Source organism: Rousettus aegyptiacus, unplaced genomic scaffold, assembly GCF_014176215.1.
Source record: "Rousettus aegyptiacus isolate mRouAeg1 unplaced genomic scaffold, mRouAeg1.p scaffold_m13_p_7, whole genome shotgun sequence".
Taxonomy (NCBI): domain Eukaryota; kingdom Metazoa; phylum Chordata; class Mammalia; order Chiroptera; family Pteropodidae; genus Rousettus; species Rousettus aegyptiacus.
The window spans coordinates 60,300,111-60,320,811 of record NW_023416310.1 but is presented as its reverse complement, the minus strand read 5'-3'; the positions used below and the strand labels follow the sequence as shown (position 1 = coordinate 60,320,811).

General features: G+C 42.2%; 1 protein-coding gene across 40 annotated transcripts in view; it reads right to left on the bottom strand.

Moving 5' to 3' along the window:
- Positions 1–4,325: 4,325 nt before the first annotated feature.
- MAP4K4 (mitogen-activated protein kinase kinase kinase kinase 4) overlaps positions 4,326–20,701 on the bottom strand; it is a 173,148-nt gene continuing 156,772 nt past the window's right edge. For 24 of the 40 annotated variants that reach the window (XM_036224529.1, XM_036224520.1, XM_036224521.1 and 21 more), the window contains 7 exons: positions 17,863–18,006; positions 15,262–15,396; positions 12,838–12,938; positions 11,166–11,315; positions 10,451–10,610; positions 9,532–9,671; positions 4,326–7,826 (listed from right to left, as the gene is read on the bottom strand). In XM_036224529.1, the coding sequence (XP_036080422.1) occupies positions 7,743–7,826; positions 9,532–9,671; positions 10,451–10,610; positions 11,166–11,315; positions 12,838–12,938; positions 15,262–15,396; positions 17,863–18,006 (914 nt within the window). In that variant the 3' untranslated portion in view covers positions 4,326–7,742. Of the gene's footprint in view, positions 7,827–9,531; positions 9,672–10,450; positions 10,611–11,141; positions 11,316–12,837; positions 12,939–15,261; positions 15,397–17,862; positions 18,007–20,701 lie in introns of all 40 variants that reach the window. The other 16 variants (XM_036224528.1, XM_036224517.1, XM_036224519.1 and 13 more) reach the window with 1 other exon arrangement.

The following is a 20,701-nucleotide window of genomic DNA, read 5'->3' as shown; positions in this document are numbered from 1 at the left end:
CCAAATTGTTGACTTCATACACTTTTTAGGCTCCTTTTTTGCAAAGTTAACTATTGAAAATTGCAATTGTACACCTGTTGGCATCAGAATTATCTCCACATGAGAGAACTAAAAAAGAAAAATAAATCTGATACAGACATCAACAGCTGTTATCCACAAGCCCCAATGGTAAAGTAGTATTGGTGTTCATTGTTACAAATTTGAACTTAAAATCCACACCAATACCTCTTTTGTCTGCTTTATAGATTGACATTCCACTGTTTAAATGAGGTTGGAAATCTGAGACAGACTAGAATCGGGGAACATGCAATCATTTCTCCTTTGCAACCCAGAGGGCTGACTACATGGAGAAAGCTCTCCAGGACCAAACAGAACCACTTCACCTGGTCTCAGGCCCAGCAGGGCCTGTCCATTTCCTGTGGTGGGAGAGTCGGCAGGATTCCTAGCTGCCGGGTTCACTAGGGAGTCAGTCATATTACTGAGAAAAATGTGTCCTGCAGAAAGTTCCCCTGTATGTCATTGCTTGTCCCATTGCTGCTGCAGAGGAACCCTTCATTCAGATTATTGCCTAAATACCTATTTGCTCAAAAATCCGTCTGTGCTAACAAGGAATTCCAACGTCATTTTATACATGGGTTCAAAAACGTCTTCAAACAATGCTTGGACTATTTACCAGCCGTGTATAGACCTAGTCCCATTACACCTCAAGAGACCTCCACATCCCAGCAAAGGTAACCTCAAGGGCATGGAGCTGGCCAGCCAGTCAAGTTACCCATTTTTTCCTCCAGGACAATTTGGACTGCAGGAGGCAACTCTGTCTCTGTGGATTCAACCCACTTTCCCTGTCTCTAGCACTCAGGCACCTTGCAGGGAAATACCTCCTGCATTTGCTCTCCCTCCAGACATATTTATCCAACAAGGGTTCCCCGAGTCTGCTCCTACAGGCTGAGAGGGTATGTATAAAAGCCCTTAGACTGGGATGATGCCCAGCATGCATACCACATCAAGTATCTGCAACCTCCATGACTGTTAATAACCCCAATCTAGGATGGATTAGTTGAACGTTCTCTAGAACTTTACACAATTTGAATTGTTATTACCTTTTCTTTAAACCAATCTCATGGGAACTAGTTTGGAGCCCTCTCCAGCCAGGTCCCTGGCCTGTGCCGAGGGGGCCATTGGTCTGGCCCCTGCGAGTGTATCCAGGCAAGTGTGACCTAACCAGGTGGGGGTGTCACCTCTCTTCTGTTTTGTCCAGTCCAAACTCACACCACCTGTTTTGGCAGCCACATGGCTGTTTTAGCTAAAAAGTATCCATCTCTTTCTAGGCACCATTACTAAAAGTTCTGCTTTCACATCTTTAAGCACCATTTTCAAAGTTGCCCCTTTAGATGACCCCCTGTATTTCCGCAAAGGAGCACTGTACCTCAAGACTGCTCAGCACACAGCGGTTGCTCAACTCATGAGATTGACCAAAATGCCACTGAGTTCCCAGAAGTTTACTGGCGTCTACACTTACTCAACGATGTACCCTACAAGAGAAGGTTGAGGGACAATTAGGTGGCCTTCCAGGAGGCAGCACTGAAGAAATATCCATGGTGCCAGTAAGATAGATACACAGAGGTGCTAACAAGACAAGGCGCTTTCGAAACCTAATGGTTCTATGTATTTATTTGCTTGGTCTGGCTCAGCAGAACCAGCTTTTATGCCTCTTCCTAGGGTTGAGCACACTTAAATTAGAGCAGCAACCTGAGTACCCTGATGCAGGCCTTGGACATCAGTGAGAATGCCCACCAACTTCCAACTCCCAAGGGCCGGAGGCCTGTTCCCTGTGGGCGAGCAGGACCTGTGTTTGCAGACACTGCCACTGTGCTTTCAGAACAGTCCCCATTCCAAAACTTGACCACCCTGCATATGACCTGTGATGAGCCTGAGATTTAGCATCAGTATCTCGTGGGAGGTGGTGTCGCTGGATTTCTAAGAGCTCAAACTAAAACTACATCTCAGCAGAGATCCATTTCCCGGAGTACTTAAAACACAGTGAAAGGTTAACTGGGCAACTTTCATTTGAGGCTGGGACCTAGTTTGCTGTCACTGAGGTGGGGGGTTGGGCCTAAAGCTGAAGGAAGGCACTAGTGACAATGGTTAAGAACCAAGGACACCAATAAAAAGAAACTATTGATCCCCACTACAGCATGGATGAATCTCAAAGCATTCTGCTAAAGCTACGCAAATCACCGCAGCCGGTTACAAAGGATACACATTGTATGATTCTATTAATACACAACATCCCAAGTGGGAAATCCCTATGCAGAGAAAGCAGATGAGTGGTTGCCCAAAGCTTAGCAGGATGGAGAAGTGGAAGGATGAAGAGATAATGATGAAGAGGTGGGAGGTGTCTTCTTGGGGTAATGAAATGTTTACAAATGTGGTAGCAATGTTTTGCACAGTCCTGAATAAACTAAAGGGCACTAAACTGTGTCTATAAGCGGGTTACTTTATGGTATATGAATTACATCTCAACAAACTTGTTTAAAAAAGGAATTGAAGAAGTATTTGGTACCGTTCATCATAACAAAGTTGTTTAATATTGGTTCCTTATGTTTGTAGTTAGGTCCAACTTCCAAAACATTTAAGGAAGGGGTACAGTTGCCTCGCTCCCACTCTAACCACATCCCACCGCAGAACTTATGGAGGGAATTCAGTGGTGTAGACCAAACTAAAAATAAGAATTTTCTATCATTTCGAGCTGGATCATCAAGTTCAAATGTGCTACAACCCAGCAAACTAGGAGACATGACATAGGAATCAGGGGTCCTGCACTATGACTGACAGCAAGCTGGGCTGCAGCCACAAGGACTGCCGAGGACCAGTGCCTGGGGGGGAACAGAGCTCTTGAGACAAGTTCCACACCCCTCCCCCTTGGGGGCCTGGCTGCACCAGTGCACTTCCCACACTGCCCAGGGAGGGCTGGCTTTCCCTTGGATTAACATTAGGCTTTTGAGTTTCATGTTATTTCAGCAAACCGTCAGGAACTTCCAAGTGCATCTGCTCCGTGCCAGCTACATGTCAGGTGGTTACTGAGAACAGTTAGGATTTACTACATGGATGAATCCGAGAGTTGATCTCAGTGCAGGCTCTGTATTCAGACAGAGCCAAATAGTGAATAAAGCAATACCATTCGCAGATATCAGGGATTGGGGCTGGAAGCACAGGGAAGTTAGGTGAGGCAGAAACAGAGTGGCAGCTTCAGAAGATTTTGAAACACGGATATAACATGATTCACCTAAAGATGAAGGCAGAGGTACACCAGGTATGAGAACCTAGTATCTGAACACGTTACTTCCCCATAAAAAATGTAATTACTTTTCCTAACATTTAATTCCAATGTTTAACTGTTTTATTTCATAAAATATAGCTCCTACTTCTACAGTAAAGCATAGTTTTATTTTTAAAGTTGTAAATACAACTCTTGAATGTGACGCCAAAGCAGAGCTGGCAACAGTCCCAGGGCTGGCTCGGTGGCTCTGCGGAAGCGAACTCTCGACTAGTGAAGGCGCTGAACAGGGACACTGGCCGGCAGCCCTGGACAAGCGCTCCGCCAGGTCTTTGCTCCCAACCACCCACAAGCTGCAACAAGCATCTAGCAGAAAAAGAAAAACTGCACTCATTTGGTGATGTAGGTATTTACCGTTTTATTTTCACCTTAAGAGAAATGACAAGTTTCTAGTATGAAACACAAAGGAGCTAGTTGATTAACACAATTGGTGAAAACGAAGCATGGCCACCTCTCTGCAACCCTGGAGGCTGGGCAAGGGGCTGACCCTGATGACGTGGCCCGACTTGTCCACGGCCACCCCTCCTGCAAAACCTGTGGGGCATCGATGGGGCACAGCCCAGAAGCTCAGCCACACAGACCCGATACTGAAGGAGCTCCAATCAGACCTATGCTAGTATCTATACACCATCTTGAGAAAGGGGCACTTTCACTGTCCTATTAGGTACAGAAATGATGCTATTACTTTTGACCCACCTTAGACTTGCAAAACTAAAACGGTCTTTCTTCAGCTTTTCTCCTTTTTGGCTGTAGGAACATGGTGATGCAAGCTCACCCCCAATTTCACTGAGATCTTTGAACAACTGTTCACCACTTTCATACTCATGCCTGGTGACCCCTTGGGCAATCCCTGTCATGGGAGATGGCAGGATACGGGAGCCACTCAGCCAGGGGTGGCCCTGGGAACGGGGTGTGCATAAAATACGGATCTTTATAGGAAGAAAACATTCTGGAGGATCAGGATATTTGAAACTCATGCCACAGAAAATAGGTGTCATTTTTACTTTATTTAAGGAAAAAAGAAGGGGGGGGCAGGGTAGGAACAACAGTAATTTTCATAATACACAGAAGACAAGTTAGCACTGGAAAAAAAAAGGCCACGTACTTGCCATCAGTCTGTTTTGCAACTCTGTGATTAGTAAATTTTATGCAGTTTGTCATCTGTATTGCTGTTCAGCAAATTTATAATTGGCAAATTAGGGATTAAGAATCATGGTAAGTGGACTACAACTAAGACCTAAATAACCCATTAAATAAGTCACTTAAAAGTAAACCATAAATATGTGATGCACATTAGTATAACAAAACCATGTTTGTAAACATTTTCTCCAACATATCACGTGCATGAGAAAAAAGTAAAAACACTGCACTCAATAGTTACTCAGATTTAAATACAGAAAGGCATTATTTATTAAAGCCTTGACTAAACCCAGAGACATATTTATGTTTTATTTTGAAGAGCACTGCTGTGATAGTTTTCAGTGTTCCGTATTTAATGGTGTTGTCGTAACACTGTTTTCTACCGTAATTTTGCCATCTTGGCACTACTGTGAAATTACTACCCTGTTAAAGGAAAATCATCCCTTCTCTGGAAGAACGAGACTTCAACAGCTCACCATTTTTTACGTAGAGACCTAATTGGGCACCTGCTTGAAGCTGTAGCAACACAATCTGGCCAACAAGGCGGCGAGGCCAAGAAGGGAAGGACACCACAGCCAAGGCAGGCACACACCAGGCGCCCACCCCTCACGGACAGGCTGCCAGTAGGTTAGGCCCTCTGATGAGCTCAATCCCCTTCAACTCAAAACACCAAGAGAGGGCCAGGTGGGTGCCTGGGCTGGCTGTGGGCAGGACAGGCACAATTCCAACTTGAGCTCAGACCCCAGCACATCTGAAGCAGAATCCAGTTTTTGTCAAGTTCTAACCACTCAGTAATTCCAATGAAACACCCTCTGTGTTCTCTGTGTGACGCCCCTTGAGTTATACATACTGCGCTTCAAATCTATGGATAATCAAGACTATAATACCTCTTCCCTTATTTCTTTCATATTGAAATCTGAAGGTTAGTATTCTTTCAAAGATATCTGCCCAACTTCTACCTCTCTAAAGCCACAGGAAGGACTAGAACAGACCCAGCCATAGTTTTCTTGCCTCTTGCCATGCACACGTGTTCACTGTTGGTACATTTCATTTTACTTGAAAAGCCAAAATGTACGTTGGAAATCGCCAGCAATAATCTGATTCTGTCTGAAGTCCTGCGGTGATGGAATCTGGCTTATCTCAAAAGTCTTTTCCAAGGTGGGATTACCTGTTCGGTCTTTGCCACGGTAACTACAGATTTGTTGAACAGAGCTAGGTCTTTCCGCTTTGGACATCAGCACAAAGCCAGAGTCACGCTGATGGACAGACCACTCCCCTCTCCTTGTCCTCCCGAAAGAAAGGCTTTCTCAGCGCATCTTGCCTCTGTGGGTGTGTACCAGCTGTTGTTCCTGCATCTGTTGAGTGCATATGGTTTTCACTAGGGTTTTGTAATAAAGGAGAGCCTTTGGCAAAAATGCTGAGCCCGGAGGAAGTGAATAAGCAGTAAAAATGGATGTCAAATGAGATGGGAATGCTGGGCAAAGCCTTGGCAAATGGATGAAAATGATTGTTATATTTTTGGGAGGCAAGATTCCCGCCCGCCCCCACCCCTTTTCATGTTATCAAAGAAGATTAACCACAAGGAGGATTAAGCCTATGGAACACCAAGCTTCTGCTGAACAAATTTAAAGCGGCCATCAGAACACTGCCCCCTCGGAACCCAACAAGAGGAGAGCAGGATGGCAGAACTGTGTCACTGAGTGTTGTTCCTTTACCAAGAAGAGATGGATAACCTCAGAGGAGCTGAGTGACCATGGAGCCATGAAACAAATTATTACCCAAGACATTTATTACAAATGTCGTGAACATATTCATAAAGCAAAACTGGTTTTAAAACAGAGAGAACAAGAGAACAGGCAAAGCCAGGGCTTTGAGCTACACCTGAACACAGGGAGATGCCAGCTTACACATTCTTAAAATACTTTTAGTGCATTGCATTTTTAGAAAAGGGAACTACCCCGACCCCCACCCTTGCAGGGCTCCTGCAACACTGAACAGTTTGTGTGGCTACTCTAACGCGACCGCCTGTCTGCTACCAAACCCCGAACTGAGTGTGGCCTCTTGCGTCGGAGTCTGCAGCCGCCCACCAACCACTAATGGTGACTGTGGTGAAAATGAAACGCCCTGCTCTCTACACTGAGAAAGCAGACTGCATCAGTCAGCATGATACGACCATGTGGCTATTCCCCATCCTCGAGGACAATTTCTCTTGTGTCTACTGAGACCTGTGACAAAAAAGTCAATCTTCAATCTGATAGTTTTGGTATTAAGATTAAACATTAATGTTTTCCTCCCCGAACACATAAACTAAACCACCTCTTAATGCATTAAAAACAATGAGGTAGGCAAAAAAAATAAATGTGGTTGAAAAAAATTTTTTTTCCTCTGCAAGTGCAGACTGTGGTAAAACTGTTGTCACACTTCTAGGTTTAAACAAAAATTAAACCTTTAACTGAGGCAGCGCTAATACTGTCACACAACAAAGTTCTGGCCGTTATACAAATGCACGCATTTTCTTTTTTCTTTTTTTTCCTTGAAGAACCATCTGCACGTGATTTAGGCAAAACCTGGTACACAGAAAAATGACTGAGTTCTTGGCCAAGCCAAAGAAAAAACATCCAAAGAAACAAAACGGGACCCCCTTAACCAACCCACCCGCCTCCCAAGCCCTACCCACAAAAAAAGTTATCCTAGGAACTGTGTCTTTCACATTTTATAAATATTAACTTCTTAAACCTGCACCTTCTTCTTTGTCCACATATTGTCACATTACAAAAAAGAAATGTCAATTAAATACATTGTTAATGTTACTATATTAAATCTGCTCTTTGCTTCAGCAAACCACTCGTCAAGACCACTTTACACCTCCTCGTGCCCACTTCCAACAAACCAATGGCATGGTCACAGTCTGCACCTTCAGACACCCACACGACAGAGTCACTCAGAGACAGGGAATTCTGGAGCTGAGGAAAGGCGTTTGCTTTCTGGTCTGATGCTTGATCCCAAACATAGCACCTGATGGTAGAATCTGAACAGCACCAGCTGCATTGCAGCCTTGATTTATTTGTGAGTAAGGAAAAGAAAAGAATGGGGGTAAACTGGTGAGAGCGGAGCGGGAAGGAGGGGAGGAAAGAAGCCCACACGCGGGTCTGTGCGCACAGCTGTCCTGGGCGGCCCCGCTGCAGTGCCGAGCTCCAGTTGCAAGGAATTCCGAGTTCTCAGGACCTCAAGGGCTCTGGGGGCCGGCGATCCTCACCACCGTCTTCTACCAGCTCAGAAGGGAAGTCCTGCCCAATGTCATGAAGTAAACCTGACTGCTGCCACCAGACCGAACAGAGGCAAAGAACACCTGCAATGGCAAGAGAAAAGAAAGGTGTGCCGTGAGCGGGGCAAGGCGCCCTGAGGTTCTCAAGCAGGTCCCCCGGGACACAAGCGACCGCCACACCTCCACCACACCTCCGCGTTCGGCAAGCTGAGGCTCTTTGCAAAAGAAAATCTGGGGTAGAGGGGAGTCAATTTCTCATTTATAAGGAGTGATCTTCTGTAGCCAATGTTTATAACAACTAACTCCTTGTACTGCCATATTGTGAGAACTCAAAACAAAAAAAGAAATGACGGTTCTAAAACTGGGCTACTTCTGTTACCTCCACTGTGGACGCCTTCTAAACAAAAGTGTGTTTATAAAATTCCATACGCAATGGGGAAGGCTCCTCAGCAACCTAATGTTTTCTCTTTTAAAAAATAAGGCTAAAATGTATTACTTATTTCACATGATTCTGTAAAGTAATTTAATTTTGTACCTTTTATTAGTAAACCTTAAGGGATATGACATCATGAATGATAAAATTACTTAAATACCTAAAGTTCAAAGAATATTATGGCTATGGCTACATTAAATATACTTAAGAAAATATATGCCAAAAAGCTGGTAAAATCCTGGATTAGGTTTGAGGTTGTATGGATTTTCAAGATAAAAGATTTGGGAGAGATTATGTAGGAAACGAATGTCAACTCCATTAGAGCGAGTGACCTTTTGGACTGCAGGGTAAAGTGGGTCCGTGGTGACGTGGCTTTTGTGCTGAGCATGGCGGTGGGCAGGCAGGACGACCAGCTGCCAGAGAGATCTACAGCCCTTTGCTGTCACGTCAAAATTTAAAATCTAATCTGAGAAGTCAACCTGAAGCCTGGTTGCTGGATGTTTCCAGTATTTGAACATAAAGCAAGAAATGGGAACATAAGGGGAGCAGGCTGCCTCAGGCAGTCAGACATGCTTCTGTCCAAGTGGACAGGAGAGGAAAGTTGAGGAAAGATCAGCTCCCTTCCACGTCCTTCCTAAAGCAGACTGGGACAGGCCATCTGTCTGTCTGTCTGTCTGCTCTACTCCAAGGCTGGTTTTGGGAGGGACTCCCTGGGAGTGAGTAGCACAAGAAGACCACAAGGACATGGTCAATTCAGAAAAACAACAGTTTTTATCCTGGAGCTTGACTACCCTAGGGTCTTGGCTGCAAGAGAGACACTGGTGATTCTCCATTAAATGATTTATACCGTTAGACATTTGACAGGCAAACTGGGAAATTACCTGACTACTCAAAAGGCAGACAAACAAGTGTGTCTTTCTGATATAGGTTAAGGGAGAGGAGCCTTCTACCCGAATCTGTATGTCTGGTTGCTTCTAATCACAAAAGAAGCCATTCATCTAGACTGGCAGCTTTAACCTTCCTTGTTCCTAAGCCAAACACAGTTTAGACAGGTCACCTAATGGGGTTTAAAAAAAACAAACAAACCAATATTTGATGATTTCTGCAGAGATAAATCTATCCCCTCATAGCAAACACACACACACACACACACACACACACACACACACACACACATATATACATACACACACCTCAAACCCCATAAACAGATCTAAAAAGTTACTACTAAAAAGCTCCTTGAATTATTTTAGAATCTATCAAAACCCCAGGAAAAAGCTTCACTAAACTCCATGGAAAATAAACCACTAGTAAAAGAGAGAAGCAACTAAAAAGAACCTATAAGGACACCGTTACCTTGTCATTGCGTTCACATAAGAATTTCAGTCTTTGAGCCCTTTTGTGCATAAACACACCATCCAGGTGACCAGTTTCCACAGACCGGATCTCTATGGCCTTTTCTCCCCAGCCCATCGTCTGATTGGATCGAATATATGCTTTTAGAAAAGGAAAAACACCTAATGTTAAAGACAAGGAAACAGCCATGGAAATATGCTGCTCATGTCCCCCCCCCACACACAACCACATGCCCAACTGTCTAGCATTTAAAGACTTTTTTTTTTAAAGAAACTCTGCCTTTGTAGCCTTATGGTCTAGCCTGGGAAGTGGTAATTTGACTCAATGGTTGAATATGTTGATCTCCCTGAGCCCTTTTGTACTTATCTTGAGCGCTGACCTACAGAGTTCAGAGATTAGTGCTTCTCTTTTCATCTAACCAGTCATGAGAGACAGCAGGAAAAGGAAATGACAGTAGACAGAGGCAGAAGCTTAAGTGTAATGAAACCAAAATAGTTTAGGAATATGAACTTAAAGTCATAAAAATTTCACATCTCCACCTTCCTTCCCACTGATCTGCCTATGTGGCCCCAGGAGCCCAAGAGGCCGTGTTGCTGGTGCGGCTCTGCCACTCGCCTGTCTTCCTTTACTTTCCACAATCAGTCAACAATCACATCTGTCCTGTTTTCCCTGGATGTCTTAAATGAAGGACCAGGATGACGAGAGTTTCTAAGAGTACTAAATCATTACTTGGACTTTGTTCTGAAATAGACTGTGACCAGTCCCATGTCTACAAGCTAACATTCTACCATCTCTGCCAAGCACTATGTGAAATGGCCAAAAGGTGTGAACAATATGCAAGACAAAGATGACAAAACCGCGCAGGTTAGAGAAGGCCCCACTTTCATAAACGCTGCCTTGTGCTCGGCACGATGCGCACCTACAGATGTGGGCATCTCTCCCCACTGCAGGACCACGTCCTTGGTGATCCGCCCATAGGTATTCACGTAAACGCCCTCATCTTCGTAGCACACCAGAAGCTCCATTCCGTCTGTATTGGGAAGGATGATGATTGCGTGGGGTTTGATGCTACACTGGATCTAGAGAAGAGGGACACAGTACAGGGAGTAGGTTTGTGGTTATTTCTGTCCACACGAAAGTGCTCAGTAAGACTGTCATGGCGAATGCACTGGTTCATATTCCTGGTGACAAACACAGTGAAGGAATGGCGTTTTGGAAAACCCATGCGACCTACATGCCAAAGTCGACCTTTTACAGGCCATATGCTCTACCAGCTCACATTTTCTGAGGTCCCTGGGATATGTTTCGATTGTGGATTCTATTTAAGAAATTATGTTCCTCGAACCACCTCCAACCCAGGGGCATTCGGACCTGCCAGCAACTGGCCCCACCCAGCCCATGTTAGTCAAAGCCAGGGCAAGGGAGCTTCCGGGGGCTTCACAGAGCCAGGAGAGACTATGTCCACTTGTCTCAGAGCATAGAGCTACTGAGAACGGCGCATCATTTAAATACTCACCCCCATACCAGGGGACGTAAGGGATCCCTGCTTGTGTTAGTTCACTAAGCAGAGTAAAGAAAAAGTCAAAACAAAATGAAGCCAGTCAACCAACCATAGAGTGTGGGTTCTTTCTTACGTGTGTTGGTAGATAAATGTCATAGACTGATCCTGAATCCACATCAACAGCGTGGAATCCAGCACAGGACCCATAGATCACTTTCAACCTCTGGCCTTCCTCAACGGTGAGATCCACCAGCAACGGCTTATGTAACAATTCTCCAAATGACTACAAATGGGTAACCAAGAGAGAAGCCATGAGACGAAGCAGAACATACTTCTAACAGATCACAGTAGATAAGCAAGGCCTGGTTATTTAATTACTGAGCCGCCCTGGCAACAAACAAAAGCAAAATACACAAAATAAGGCTTTACTTTACTATGCTTTTGTCTGTTAAGGAGCATCTAGAGATATTTCCCAAGAACACTATTCCATCACTTACTATTCTGTCGTTTTGGTGAGAAAAACACCCAAAGTAGGGTAATCAGGCCCTTCGACAGCATACTGTTCAACTACTCAAATGCAGACAGTATATGGGGGGTGGGGTGGGGGAGGGGGGTGGTGCTTGTCGGAGTCACATACTGAGAATTTTATCATATGATCATCACAGTCACTGCCTGACTTCTATCTGATACTTTAGACTTCTACTTCCATTTTCTAACTAGAGCGATAGGGTGACAAAAAGCTGACACGTACGGGCCTGGATGGCCTTAGTTCTTCATAAATATCAATGCCTACAGCTCACAAGCTAGATTGAAATAAGACATTAAAAGTGACTAGTACAGTACCTGTAACATAAAGGATATTAAGAGCAGACCTCAGAAGATCATTATAATTTTATAACTAATTATTTCTCAGTCAATAATATGTAGATTGACTTTTTAAAGCAAATATGGTAACCTCCTTTAGCTTGCTTTACTGGGAGTCAGCAATAAGCAATCTACATGTGTAAACTTTCCAAATAATTGAAGCTTACCCTTAATAAATCAAAACTATTTTAAAAAATAAAGAGAATCATTGTAGATGAAAAATTCTCAATTTCTTGCCTTGCACTAAATAGTCCTATGGTGCTATACTTAAGGTTTTGTGTCTAATATTAGGAATAATGTTATTAAGTTATTTATAATATCTAATATCACAATACCATTTTTAACTAAGAATTTCACAAATTTATATCTAGCACAAACTCTAAAATTATAAAAAATAATAAAAATACCCATATAAAATAATTGATATTTTTCTGCAACTTTTTCTTTAAGCAAAAATGGTATACTGTACATATTTTTAACTTTTCCTATTTACTATATAATACACATTCCTGTGTCATTAAGAATTTCTGTAATTTAATTTTAAATTAGTACTCCACTGAATAGATATATACCTTAAAGCTGCCTATTGGAGGACACTTTTTCATTATCAAAACCATATTTAAATGTTTATACACATACATGGCTTTAGGAGGAAAGTCATGGGTTGCCTTTCAAATGGGGGTGGTGTTATTTTGTCTCCCTCCATTCCCATGTTGGCGCATTGGTCAAGGTGTCTGCCGGACACCCAGCTCTCTCCGTCTCATATTGCAAGGGCTTGGGAAGCAGGTAGCTAGGCTGATTATACTGGGGATGGCCTCTCTTATGATTAAGCTACACACTCTACCAGTACTCAGCTTTTAAATGGTCAATTTCAACTGTTCATGGTTTTTGGTCACAGTGGCATGGCTCATGCTACTTCTAAGTGCACTTGACATTATTACCTTAAAGGCCATAAATTTGTGATATGGCTTGGGTGCCCATGCATAGACTTCCACAGAACTCTTCAAAGCAATGACCAGAAATTTGATTCTTTCATATTTTACTGAAAACAAACATGAAAAAAAAATGTAGGTCAGTATCAAGATGGAACTCTTAAATTCTTTTGGGTCTTCTTCAAACTTTATAAATATGCCTTCTACTGATTTATTCACCCTAACAGGAGACAATGCTGCACGAGACCAAGCCTCACGTTCTCCTTTCCAAGTTCTTTCCTATATCACTCAGGTGTTCCCATAGTTCTTGATGCTGTGCTGGACTCAACCAACGCTCTGGTTACTACTAACGAGTACCTCCCCTAATATTCTCAAACTTCTTAGATGGCAAAGATTTAATAATCAAGGGTGATGCCAGGCACACCACCCTCAGGTCTCAAGGCCTCAGTATCACCTTGAAAGGACAATATTGGGATTAATCAGCCTGGAATCACAGCAGGGGGTCAAATCTTCCATGTGGCTTTTTCCGAGCCCTGCCTGGACCTTACAGACCAAGGAACACAAAAGGCTGTACCAAACTGACTGAGTTTGAACTCTGTCTACTTCTGTGTATAAGACCAAGTGTCACCTCAAACCTCCTCCTCATCTACAGAAGTAGTAACTAACCGCCAGGGCTCTACCCAGAGTGCCACACCGAAAGGGCGGCGGTAAAGGAAGTCGCTCTCCAACTATACGTGTGTCCTCCTCCGCACGCTGCCTCCACTCTCTTATAGCCAGACAACTCTGCTTGAAAACAGACACCCTGTGGGGCCTGAGCACATCTAACTGGCCTGGTATGGACCCACCAGCTCCTCTGTAAGTCACCTAAGACTGCGCTGCCATTTGACTCTTTCTCTGCAAGTGAGAGGTACTCGTTAGACACCTCTCCACATACCGTCACTATTCAGATAGGTCATCGACATCAATATGAAGTTACAAAGGATTTTAAGAGGTTGTCCAAACCAGTGCTGTTTAACAGAATTTTCTGTGATAATAGAAAGGTTTTTTATCGGTGGTTTACATATGGCTTTTGGGCACTTGGAAGGTACTAGTGCCACAAAGGAACTAAATTCTAAAGTTTATCTCATGTTAATTAATTTAAAGGTAAATTTAAGTGAATGGTATTACACACTCTTATCTCCAGAAAATTCTTGTGATTTTCTTCTCTGTAAGAATGACAGGCTTGAGGACTGCCGTTTTGTTTTGATGAAAAGCCCATTTCCATCTAATACATCTGTCCCAGCTCCCCCTACAGGGAGATTCGTGAACACTGTAGCTGTTAAGAGCTGTTTCACCCAATTTAGCCTTAGGTGATTTTAGTTCTATGATTTAGTCACACCTCAACAAATAACAGTGTTTCATATAAACACAACACAGAAAATCCTAATGCCATAATCTATACCAAAGGAGACAGCAGTACTTTCCAATGCACTTGGAATTGTCCCAGGGCTGGGGTGGCTCCTGCAATCATTTTTAACCAATGAACTGAGGGCTGTGGACAGATTACATAAACAAGACAATGTCAAGACCTGTAAGATCCCTGGGAGCAAAGAAACTGAATACAGTATATTCTTTCACAAACAGAAAACAAAAACAATAACAAAAACCTGTAGACAGAAATCCACACTCAGTAGGCCCCTTATGCCAGTAAGGCCATTTGTTGACCTTCTCAATATTTCAAATGACGCATTAGAATGTGTCATCTCTCCCATAAAACTTTAATTTGACTAAGCTCCATTATTTCCCCCTTTATTTTCAACATTAGTACCATTAAAAAAAATTGAATACACAAGAAAAACTTGTTGTGGTTTTGTTCATGAGAACCACGGCATATGTGCCAAAACAAACAACAAATGAACAATCAAAAAACACCTTTGCCATCAAAGACTGATTGGCCAGCCAGATTCATTTACTAGTAAAGAGCAATGGAGCTTTACACAGAGCACTGAGTTCAACACGACAAGTCATAGCTCTTTAGGCAAACTCAAACATTCTATCAGCAACTGCCACAGACTATCCATAGTCTTCTAAATGGAGAGTAAGCCTGGAACACAAAGGAGGAGTCCAAACTGTCTGGCTTTCCTTGGCAAAGCTTCCTTAAAGAGGTCACCCCAAAGCACATCTTACAGAGAAGAATGTGGACTGTCAAGGTCAAAGGGTAAAGAGTCTCACAAGTCGAACCGTGCGGATGAGACGGTGGCGCATGAGCAGCAGGGATGAACTGCGCTGTGCTTAAGGGGCACCCGAACCTAGACGAGACCTGGATTAGAAGACGCCTTAGAAACACAATAGCAGAAAAAGTCTACATACTTCGGAAACAAGTTTATTATTAAAAGCTGCAAAGAATTAAATGCTAATTAAATAGTGGAAAAATACCAGTCTCCTGGAACTCACCAACTTTATAGTGCACACATCCTTCCAAATCCCCGACGGTTGTCCACCCCTGCTTCTTCTCGACCTCTGGGTCATTGTGAAGGATTTTATTTCTTAACCAGGACAAATAGTAGACACGTAACTTATCCTTTTTGCCTAGCAAAACACAAATATAAGTATTTTACATACATATTCAACAATAAATATTATCAATAACAATACTAACCACAAGAAACGTCAATAAACAATAAACATCGCCCCCTAAGGGAACCATTCTGTACCAGTTTTTATAGAAACTCAATTCAAGCTATTCAGATAGACTTTCAAAACCTCAGATTTATCACCAGGAATAGCCTGAGTTAAAAGATTTTAAAAGAATAAAGAGCTCACACTTCTGTAGACGAAAAGTATCAATACACCACCAATATTTCACATGCACTAAGTCATCTGATTTTCAAAACCCTCCAGGATAGCTATTATTTCTCATTTGACAGCACAAAGGGGTAAAGAAGTCACCAAATGCAGGGACTTGAATCCAGCAAAAGACAAGCCATAAATTGGAGATGTGTACAACTTACATAGCTGACCAAGGACTCACATCCAGAATATGTAAAGAATGCTTAACCAATCAATTAGAAGAGGGATAACCCAAGAGAAAAACTGGGCAAGCAACTAGAACAGGCCAAGGAAGTTATCTCACGGGTATACATAAAATGGTACTTGCTCGCCTAAGTCAATAGTGAATGCATATTAAAACCATACTGAGACATAATTACATACTGAGATATAATTTCACACTTAGTGTCCAGAATTTAAAAGAGCGATAATACTGAGAATAGGAAAGATATGAAGTAACTAGAAAATTCAAAAACTAGTGATGAAAACTGTTAGAATCACTTCGAAAAGCTTGACATTATCTATTCAAGCAGGATATATGTGTACCCTGCTATAATCCAGCGATTTCTCTCCTAATATAAATGTGTGTGTGAGCCCCCAAATACAGGAACAGGAATGCAGACAGCAGCATTGTCCCTAACAGTCCACACAACAGGAAACAACACAAGTATCTATCAATAGTAAGATGAGTGAATAAACTGAGGTGTGGTCATAATAGGAATAGAGAGAGACAAACTACAAGCATAATAAAAAAGTAAAATAAAATGTTAGCAAGAGTTATCTGAGATAAGGGTAACATTTTGTAGTTTTGAAGCTTCCTACAGTTGACAGGTATTACTTTTATGATTGTGAAAACCACTAAAAGCTACTAGAGAAGAATATAGAAAATTAGACCAAAAAATTATCAATGTTATCAGCTGATTATTGATCCTCAGGAATCATCTTGTTCGCTGTGTAACAAAATGAAGTTCAAACCATTTTTAGCTGCAGATTTATTTTTTCTCCTACTTTACAACTTATTCTCCATCAACAAACAAGTTTTAAATGGCTGTTTTCTCATTTAAGTGTGATGGTAAAATTTTTGGATTTCAATAAACGTCTTTACTTACAACCGAAAGTCTACTTGAAAATTAAAATAACTGCAAAAAATTTGTTACATATAAACAAACAAGCTTCAGTTGGCAGATAACTAAATCAGAATCACTGCTAGTTATTATAAGACAATTTAAAGTCTTATAATTTTGCATGTTCTTTGATCCCAGCAATAATATAAATTATTAAAAAATTATGATCTATGAAACGTGTTGTGTGCCAAAGTTATGTAAGTCACGAAGATATTTGTGAAAAATATTTATATGAGAGAGAAAAAAGCGATAAGCCAAAAGACTTACAATAGAAGATGAATAAATGAATTTTAGTGCATCTGTGCAAAGGAACATTTTGTAGCCATGTAAAATATGTATCACAGAGGAAAGTTTAAAGATATGGAAAGAGCAGGCTACATGGTTTGGACCAAGAGTGGACAGGATGCATCCTAACTACAGGACAGTGGTTAGCATGAGCAGGTGGACGGGAGGGGGATGCTACGTGTATGTGCAAAGGTGTGTTTTAACATCAGTTAAAACTAGTACATGGGTGTCATATTATTCTCTCATTATTATCCTCTGGATGTCTGAAATACTGCATAACCATTTTCATGCAGATTTTTCTCTTAAGTGTGTATCTTGAGTTTGTGTATGCTTACAATATTAGAAGTTAAAAAATGAAGAGTTAATACACGCCATTTCTGGATTTTACTTTTTATTCCTCTTACTTGGTTTTCTGTAGTGTTGTCTTACTTTCTACAGAGAACATATATACCTCATATTAAAAAAAAAAAAAAGTGCTCTTACTGAAAAGAAACTTACAGTGTTAATAGGCCAAAGAAAAAAAATAATACAATGCTTTCACCATCATGGCAACAAACAGTTGCTTGGCACGAAGGGCCCGTGACAGGACCTGAGCACAGGCCCAGGAACTGGGTGAGGCGAACTCAGCCCGGTAGGCAGCAAGCAGCTTTTCCACACCGCTCTTTAGAGGCGACGAGGTCAAGTGAGCACACGTGGTCACATCTTCTGACCACGTGACTGTAAACCTCATTACTTCAGGAGATAAGCCAGCCATGCAGAGCTGGGAAGCAATTGCTTAAATGGCGCTATAATCCTCCTTCGCTCAACAGACACTTACCAGATATTGTCACCAAGACATTCAGGCCTTCAAGGACATCCATTTGTTGAAATCGTCTTCGGTTGATCAGAGGATATACCTTCCCTTGGCCACTTCTGTCCAGCAGCATCAGGCCACTCTCTGTACCCACTAACAAATTCACTCCTGTTTCAAGGAGACAGAAAGGTCAAATTTATACTGCATGTGGTATGGGAAGGATAATACCATTTACCTGGCAAAAAGTAGTTTCCTTAGCTCACCCACAAAAAGATATGATAAGAACAGTCACAGGCTAAAATAACCAAACTGCAACAAATTGCCATGGGGAAGTGATGGTGAAATATTTACCTGAACACAAAAAAGGATGTAAGAGAAAAAGCGAGCAAGCCTCATCCCCAATTTCCTTCACAACCCCACCAGTTTCCGGGCTCCTCGTTGCCCTCAGGAAGTTCCGCACTGTCTCCTTGGTGTTACATCTCATTTGCCATGTCAGACAACTGAACAAACCTTCGTCTGACATGACCTCTTGGTCCCTTTGTACTTCCTTTATCTGTCATTACTTTCACTGGTAAACTTCCAGAATGGCTATATATACCCCTTGAATCCTCGACGGTTTATGATTGATCTGGCTTCTATTACCCAGTTTAAGGTTTTCTTAAAGACTATTCCCCCATCATCTTCAAGAAAAAAACTGCATTAATTCTCTGTCCCTCAGTTTCTTAAGAACATAAAAACACTGTGACCTCCTGGTGGACTTGTCCTGGCTCTCAGTGCTGAGCATCTTCCCACTCTCCCAGCTGCGTCCAGTCTCCTTCCCCATCTCCACATGCCTTCTCTGCTTCTTAAGCACTGATATCCTCTCTGCCTCCTGGAGTAGCACCTCCAAACCATTAACTCCTAATTCCACACTAGCCCTCCCCTGTTTTACTGCACATTTCTGCTGAAATGAGCTTCTCACCTTTGCCACTTCTGTAAACAGAACCACCTTTTCCCACAAGCACTCCATAAAGCCAGCCAAACTGGCCACCAAAACCAGAGAAGATCCCCTTCCTTTCCCGTTCCTGTGCTCTCACTTGAAGTCAGGCACTGGACACCCTACAATCGATGGACAGAGATCTTAACTGAGGTTGTTATAACACCCCTGCCCCTTCTCATGGCTGCACATCAAAATAATCCTAGTTTTTCCAGTCCTGAGTCCTGCAGTATCCTCAGAGGTACAAACTCTTTATAGGAGAGGGTATAAGAGCCCTGATCTGCCATTCAAACCCTTTGCCCCTTGAGCCAAGGGAGAAGTTTTCTCCTTCTTTATCACGCACTTATTTCCCCAAATGCACTTGTTTCCTTGGTCTAAACCAACTTTGTAATATATAGCGGAGATCGTCTTATATTCCTAGAGGACTGGAACAGATGTCTACATTCCCTAAACTGGGTAATAAACTGACTGAGACAAGGAATGAAATATCTGTGCCTTTACAAAGTAATTGCTCAATCAGTATTTTCGGGTAGATAGAATGACAAGGAACAAAAGCAGGAATTTCTTGAACCACGTGACCCATGTTTTATTTCACATACACACACACCATTGCCAGAAAATTTCAAATGAACAATTGTGAAGGCAACAAGAAAACGACCTCCCAGCACTTGCTCAGCCCTGGGCCTGTTCCGCAATGAGCGGTGAAACCCCAACACTTGGGGAGAGCAGTGTCCACCCAGCAAGCCATGTGAGGAAACTGGAAGCATCTGCTGGGGTCCTGGGGGAAAGCGGAAGACCTAGCATGTACATATGTCCTTACTATCACTGCTACTGAAACGCAAATAAGAACTTCAGCAGCCGACAGAGCGCCAGACACATGTGGATGACAGCTACAAACTATGCTGAAGCACTGTAGGCTCTAAATGAACATAGCACATCCCTGGAATTCTGAAAAACTCTAAAACATGTAGAGCCAGACATTTACAGTCTCTGATAATAATGTGACCTGATAAAGTCTCCCCATTAAAAATCTATTAGGCATACATTGCAGGTTTCATTCTGCCCCTGCAGAAACAGTGCGTTTTCTATACACACAGCCCGATGTACACCTCCACCAAATCACAGGAGTATTCCCTCTAGTACTATTATTTTTATAAGACAGTTTGTTACAGCCTGAAATGCTACAAAAAATCTTCAGAAAATTTGGGGAAGCCTCTAGAATTTTGAGAAAAAGGGGAAAATCTGAGTATTTACTACCCTTCTAGAATGATCGTTAAAGGTAATCAAAATCCTCAAAAAACAATCATATGTACAGCATAAGGAAAAAAGCTTACAAACGCATAAGGCTTCTTCTATTATCTACCATTAAGGTTTTGGAAAGTACATTCTAGACCAGCTCTGTCCAACAGAACTTTCTACTGTGATATCCAATACGTCAGCCAATGGTCACTTGTGGCTACTGCACACTTGAAATGTGGCTAGTGCGACTGGGGAACAGAACTTTCTATGTTAATTCATTTAAACAGCCACATAAGGCTAGTCGCCACCATAACACCCAGTGTAGCTATGGATGATACTGATATTTTATTAATCAGGTAACATGATGGCTTTGAATTAAAGCACATGGTATTGCACTTTATAATGTAATGGGTTACAACAAGCCATTATGTTTTTTGGGTATATTTCTATTTAAAAGTTATTTAATAGAAATATACCCATGAGATAATGACTTAAAGAAAAAAACTATTGTCTAATTAAAAACAGATTACCAAGGTAAGAGCAGTGAATGCTTACACAATGCTTGCTCATTTTCGGTTTTACATTTGAGGTTGCTGTTTCACCGTGCCCACCTCCCCACAAATGCGGAATTTATTTGGTCATTACTTT